The sequence below is a fragment of the Hibiscus syriacus genome, unplaced genomic scaffold (assembly GCF_006381635.1).
Source record: "Hibiscus syriacus cultivar Baekdansim isolate YM2019G1 unplaced genomic scaffold, ASM638163v2 tig00110461_pilon, whole genome shotgun sequence".
Lineage (NCBI taxonomy): Eukaryota > Viridiplantae > Streptophyta > Magnoliopsida > Malvales > Malvaceae > Hibiscus > Hibiscus syriacus.
The window spans coordinates 465,090-471,931 of record NW_024062746.1 but is presented as its reverse complement, the minus strand read 5'-3'; the positions used below and the strand labels follow the sequence as shown (position 1 = coordinate 471,931).

Sequence of the window (6,842 nt, the reverse complement as noted above, 5' to 3'; positions counted from 1 at the left end):
GAAACAGTAGTATTTTGTTGATTGATCAAAAGTTGCACGCACTGATTTCTGTGGGGTGACTATGATTGTTTTGGAATCAAGCAATCCAGGGCATTTTCTTCTATCTCTATCTCTATGTTTTGAGACTTCAAAAAATCAACTATTTTGCTATTGAGTAGCCACCCTAGCTATAGCTCTATAGCTAGATAGCTAGCCATTTCAGTTCTGATCATTTCCTGCCTATGAATCAACCCAAGAAGTGAACGCACGTATTTAAGATAACATTCATATGTTATTATTCAACATTCAAATTATATTCCCCTCATTAAAAATAACATCGATATCCTATTATTCAAAATACTCGTAAGTTTTCATAATTTTATTATACTTAAATGAATACTTTGTATGAATATAAGTCATTAACTTGGAAATGACGCCAAGCAGGTGGATCTCGTCGGACGATATCAAAGAGAGAAAACCGGGCGTCGAACGGTGGCCGTGCCACTGACTAAAAGAAAATTAGTGTGAATGTCATGTGACATTTTCTGAAAATGATTCCGACCCTTTATTCTTTTTCTTCGAAGCTTTATTTTGGGCTGCTTGACGTTTTTTCCATTCAGCTACGCAAAGTTTGCTATATATTCTTCCTTTCTTTTTACCATTTTATATGTTTTTTTCAATGAAAGTGCTGCCCTCTCTCACATTCATATTTTATTCATTGCTTTAAATGCTGAAACCACCCAGAATGATTGAACTCTCCTTATCCTTCTCTTTTCCAAAAAATTACCCTTTTTATTTTTAAGATATAAATTATAATTTTTAAATATCATAATTTTTAAAAATAAAAGAAGATGAAATTAATCGCATCAATCAAAATCAGGAGGAAAGCGAAAAATGCAGTCCTCATCTTCTTGGTTATTTGATCAAACTGACACGTTTTTAACGAATATTTATTTTTTTGACATCGTTTAATATATATTTCTCGAAGTAGCACCCTTTCGGCTGAGTTGGCGAAAGACGCGTTCTCGGGGACGCGCTTTATCCGTGTTTTTGCTAAGTTGGATGCCACGTGTGGAATGCGCATCCCTGGAAACGCGCCTTTCGCCAGCTCGACTGCCACGTATTTTATTTAATAATAAATATTTTATTTTTATTATTATTATAAATTAATAATATATTATGTAAAGTGTTTCGATTATAATGTAAGAATTATCAAATGTATTTTGTTAATGTGTGTTAAAGGAGGAGTGAATTATCTACATTAATATGATATAACAATATATGAAAATCAGTTTTGATTTTATTGTAGTTATAGGAAAAATGTATGAAATAATACTAACATAAAAATAAATTTCTTACCACTAATAACAAATTTAAAACTCAAATAGTTGGAGAATTTGGGTTATATAAGAGAGAAGAATATGATTTTGGTGTGAAGAATGAGGGAGGGTTGAGGGGGTTTATATAGGGGAGGAGGGGGTAGTTAGGGAAAATGGATGGGGGTATTTATGGCATTTAATGGAAGGCGCGTCCCCGGGGATACGCTTTCCACACGTGGCAGTCGAGTCAGTGAAGGCGCGTCCCCGGGGATGTGCCTTCCACACGTGACATCCAACTCAGTGAAAATACAGGTAAAGCGCGTCCCAGGAGACGCGCCTTTCGCCAGCTCAACCAAAAAAAATGTCACTTCAAAAAATATATATTAAACGATATTAAAAAATTAAATATTCATTAAATTCGTGTCAATTCAAATAGCCCATCTTCTTCGTGCTTAATTTTGGATAGACGTTTCATGTCACTAACAAATACACAGAGGTACAATCAATAATTGGTGTGTATAAGTTACTAAAACAAAAATTATTTGTTTAGCCAATACTGCAAGTTGTACCCAAAAGCAAGAGGATACATCAACAGCTACCAAACAGAGACGTCGGTCATTGTCCTTCAAAACAATAATATTTCTCTCCACCAACAAGATTTGTTGGTACATATCGTGTTCTTCCCAATGTGATCACAAGGCACATTCTGTAGGCAGTCATTCAATTATATCAGTAAAAAAAATCAAAAAAAACACTTCAAATTGACCTTCGTAGTTGTCATGTACTTAAATAGCCCTACTCAACCCAGCTACTTCTATAGGAGACAAGTATTGGATTAAGTTTTATTATTTGAATAACCTAAAGGGGTTAGTAAGTAATTAATTGTTTGATGCTTAAAGATAATTTTATCATACCCCATAACCCTTGTTGGCATGAAAGACTATTTGATCCAAAGAGGCTACATTTACAGCCTATGTATAGCTACTTTCTCATATTATCCGGAATTGAGAAAGATTTTTTTAATCTATGTGATGTGAGGAATTGTATTGAGGATATGGAGTAGTGGATGTTTGATGAATATATTAAAAACCACGAGGAGAAATTAAGATTAAATTTCTAAAACTATTCTATATATATATAAAAAAATAAAGCACGAAAGAAACAAAAGGAAAAAGGATAAAGAAGATCAGGGGCAGAGTTTAACTTTAATCCAACATTTCAGATAAAAGTATTTTAAGAAATTATCTAATACACTCTTGAAAATAGGCATTATGATCTTATACAGTGGCGGATGCACTAAACTTCTATAGGGATCAAGGGCATCTCATTATTTTAGAAAAATGATGAAATTCAAATCTGGCTAATTACATAACAATAAACAACTGGGGTTGCATGTTAATTCAAGTTGCATGGTTTGTGGCAGAAGCCACTAATGGGATCCAACTCGAAAGGCCACCTTTTGCTTTTGCCCCCAAAACCGATGACCCCAAAAAACAATGTAAAACCTCATGGTCCCGGTCCCCGCTACAACACAAAAACCCTATTAATGGCCAGAGTTTGACTCAGTAAACCAACCCAGTGATTCAGTGACCTCTCTCTCCACCAGTGCCTCTGTATTTGAGAGCCACATCTTCATCTGTGCTTGCGTGCCTACCACTTCTTCTCTAATCCAATTATGATTACTATTTATGAACCCTTTCAATATTTCCTTTGATGTTTACACAAGCAACTCTGCAATAATAAACAGATAAGCAGTAGAACATCTTGATGAAAGAGTTTTAGATAAATAATAAAGCAAACACCTTAAAGTTAGAGCAAACCCCCCCCCCCCCACACAAAAGATAAATAAAAGAACACAAAGTAGTAAACTAGCATAATCCGTGAAATTTAGAGCACAAGCCAATCTATCTAAAACATAAAAATGGGGCTTTAGATGCTAAGAAAACCAGGCGTTGGTGATTGAGGTCTTGGGTTCTTTGCTGTGGCATTGTTAGGAGACTCTAAAGTTGAGGCTGGTGAATGTGAGGACTCTGTTATCATGGAGTCCCCTTGCTTTGAGTTTGGTGGTTTTGGAACTTCTGTTAGAATCTGAACCACTTCCCGCATTGTTGGTCTCTCTATGGCCTGTTCTTCAACGCAGAGCATCGCAACGTAGAATATGTGCATCACCTCATGGAGCGGAACTGAGGGGAGTCTAGGGTCAAGGATCTTGAGAGCTCCTTCCTTGTTTGAATCTGTCGTTTTTTGAACCCATTGAACAATGTCCACACCGTCTCCGAATTCACCAACTGGTTTCTTGCCACTAATAAGTTCTAAAAGGACTACACCAAAGCTATACACATCACTCTTCTCATCCACCTTCAGCGTGTAGGCATACTCTGCAAAAAAAAATGACAATGAAATTCTCAGTCAAAATTATATGAACTTTCAAAGCGCTACCTATAATGATTTAAATAAAGAAAGCTTTTAACTAACAAGATTCACCAAGACAGATCTAATACAGATCTAATTACACAGGAAATTTGTAGGTAGCTGTATCAATGCATGATATTAACCGGATCATAGCAAGAGTAAAAGATGTTCGCTTGAAAAAACATCAGATTCTAGCAGAAATCTTATTTCATTAAGTATAGAGTTTGATTATACCTGGAGCAATGTATCCGTATGATCCAGCAATAGCAGACATGCATTCAGATGTGCCCGAATCTTGCAGAAATTTGGCAAGGCCAAAATCAGCAACATGTGCTTCATAATCTGAGTCAAGTAAGATGTTGTTTGATTTCACATCTCGATGGACTATCAAAGGGGAACAATCATGATGAAGGTAGCAAAGCCCCTTAGCAGCTTCAACAGCGATCTTGTATCTCGTATCCCAGTGCAAATGGTCCCCTTTCTTCCCATGAAGAACCTCTCCCAAACTTCCATTGGGCATATACTCATAGACCAAAAGATTTGTCTCGTGATTTGAGCAAAAACCCAGCAATCTCACAATATGCCTGTGTCTGATCTTGCCCAGTGTCTGTATTTCAGCATTGAATCCATGATCATAAGAAGACCCTCGGCTCATTGCTGGTAGCCTTTTAACAGCAACCTGATTACCATTAGGCATAACTCCCTTGTAAACAACCCCAGCACCTCCTTTGCCAATAATGTTATCCTCTTTCAGACAGTCCAAAACATCATCACAAGTAAAATCCAAGCGCTGGAAAGCAGTTAACTTCCAAGCCCTAGAGTCGCTTGCCTTTTTCAAGGATCTTGCTTTGATTATAGCAGCGACTGCAAACAAGATCGAACAAACAAGTAACCCGATGACAAGCAAAAGCTTCAAGGAAGCAGAGAGTCCACCCTTAACATGACCTTGATGAGTTCCTTTAGCAACCCCAGCTTTACAAGGCCCAAAATAAGGGCCACAAAGTTCAGGATTCCCCAAAAATGAAGTGTAGTTGAAGTAGCTAAACTGACCGGTGCTCGGAACCAAACCAGAAAGATTGTTATATGAGAAATCAACTGAAGTTAAACTTTGCATGGTGGATATTGATGAAGGAATGCTACCAATAAGATGATTTCTTGACAGATTCAGGTAGTTTAATATCCTCATACCCGTAATCTCAGTTGGAATCTCACCGGAAAACTCGTTTCGACTAAGATCAACAAACGTTAACAGCTTGCATTTACTAATTTCCGGAGCAACCGAGCCTGAGAACTTGTTATGACTAAAATCCATCTTTGAAAGTTGCTGTAAGTTGCCAATCTCAGGTGGTATTTGACCCGAAAACTTGTTTCCATCAAGAAGAAGCTTTTGAACGCCCGAAAAGTTACCGACACTAGCAGGTAATGGCCCGAAAAGCTGATTGTTCGATAAACTAATTTGCCCAAGATTCGCTGAAATGGAAGAATCAGTAGCTGGAAACCCCCCAGTTAAATAGTTATCTTGCAGCTCGACTTGAGTAAGCTTGGGTAAACCGAAAAGGCCTTTAGGAATTGATCCGTTGAGAAAATTTTCCCCCATTCGAATCCGACTGAGCGACTCACATTTTCCCAACGATCCTGGGATTGAACCGAACAAGAAATTCGCCCGAGTGATCAAAGTATGCAAAGTGTTGCCGGAACACATATCCGGTGGCAAAGTCCCTGTTAACTTATTCGACGAAAGGTCAAGAAGCTGAAGCTTTCGATTACTTCCCAGCTTCTGAGGGATACTTCCCGTGAAGTTATTTTCCCATAACTGTAAAACCTCCAACTCGGGCAACTCACCAATGAACTCCGGAATCTGTCCATGAAGCTTGTTTCTGAAAAGATTAAGAAGAGTTAAGTTTTTGAGGTCTGCGAAGCTCTCTGGAATCTCACCAGACAGCATATTGTTCGATAAATCCATGGATTTCAAGCTTTTCAAGGTTCCCAGCTCGGGAGTCAAAGAACCAGAGAGAGCATTGACTTGGAGAAACAACGTATCGAGCTTCTGTAACTTGCCAATTTCCGGTGGCATTTCGCCAGATAACATGCAATTAGCGGCGTCGAATCGAACGAGTTCCGACAGGTTCCCGATCTCCGGCGGCAAACCACCTTCAAAAGCGTTGTAGTAACCAATGTACAACTGCTGCAACTTTGTTAAGTTACCAATTTCCGGTGGTATTCTACCGCCGAGTTCGTTACCTGAAACAGCTAAATATTCAAGATGCTCCCAGCGACCGTAACTAGACGGTATCTGACCGCTGAAAAAGTTTCCCCCCAAATGCAAGTGGCGCAAATTAGGAAGCCCCGTGACGGAAATCGGCAAGTCTCCGGTCATGTTGTTGTTGTACAAATCGAGGACTTGGAGACTTTTGAGTTGGGAAAGTTGTGTCGGGAAAGAACCATTGAAAATATTGTTGGAAAGGTTGAGGTAACGGAGAGAAGAGAGGGCCGCCAGTTCCGTCGGAATCGAACCGAAAAGTTGGTTGGCCGCGACGGAAAAGTTTTGGATGAAGCGTAAGTTGGAAAACGACGGAGAAAGAGTTCCGGACAGGTTGAAGTAACTTAGGTCGATAGCTATCACGTGATGACCGACGAAATCGCACGTGACCCCGGCAAATGAACAAAGAGGTGTAGTTTCATTCCAGTTTGAGAGATAAGATTGAGGGTCGTCGGTAATGGAGGATTTAACGGCCAGAAGAGCCTGAAACTCCGAGACGGCTCTTGCGGCGGAGGAATGTGAAATGTGGCGGAGTAAAAAGAAGAGGAGAAGGAGGAGGAGCCACCTCATTGTTTCTTCTTTTCTTCTCTCCTCGAAATGGATTGGGGATGGAATGGAGGGAAGACGGGTGAAGAAGAAGATCAGAAGTGTGATTTTATTTGTTTGGTTACGGGCAATGCTGATTTCTTTCGGAAAAAAAGAATTTTCATAATGGCAAAAAGGTTTCCATTTTTTATAAATTTGGATTTTTGTTGTAGGGATTATCCCTTTTATTGATCTCTTCTTTTAAATAATTACCTTATTAGGGACAAAATTAAAACATTGATTAAAAGAGAAAATTAGAGCTGGGAGAAGTTACTTTAATTCTATCA

At 38.8% G+C, this 6,842-nt stretch overlaps 1 protein-coding gene across 1 annotated transcript; it reads right to left on the bottom strand.

Moving 5' to 3' along the window:
* Nucleotides 1-3,063: 3,063 nt before the first annotated feature.
* Nucleotides 3,064-6,633, bottom strand: LOC120126712 (leucine-rich repeat receptor-like serine/threonine-protein kinase BAM1). Its single transcript, XM_039144819.1, has 2 exons — nucleotides 3,945-6,633; nucleotides 3,064-3,676 (listed from the first exon to the last, which is right to left on the bottom strand). The coding sequence occupies exons 1-2, from the start codon at nucleotides 6,538-6,540 to the stop codon at nucleotides 3,228-3,230; spliced, it is 3,045 nt and encodes a 1,014-aa protein (XP_039000750.1). The 5' UTR covers nucleotides 6,541-6,633; the 3' UTR covers nucleotides 3,064-3,227.
* Between the last annotated feature and the right edge of the window lie 209 nt (nucleotides 6,634-6,842).

Excerpts from the sequence above, each read along its gene's own strand:
- LOC120126712 (XM_039144819.1), bottom strand. The coding sequence starts at position 6,540 with ATGAGGTGGCTCCTCCTCCTTCTCCTCTTCTTTTTACTCCGCCACATT. Across the intron at positions 3,677-3,944 it reads ATACGGATACATTGCTCCAG|AGTATGCCTACACGCTGAAG; the intron begins GTATAATCAAAC and ends TTTTTTTTGCAG.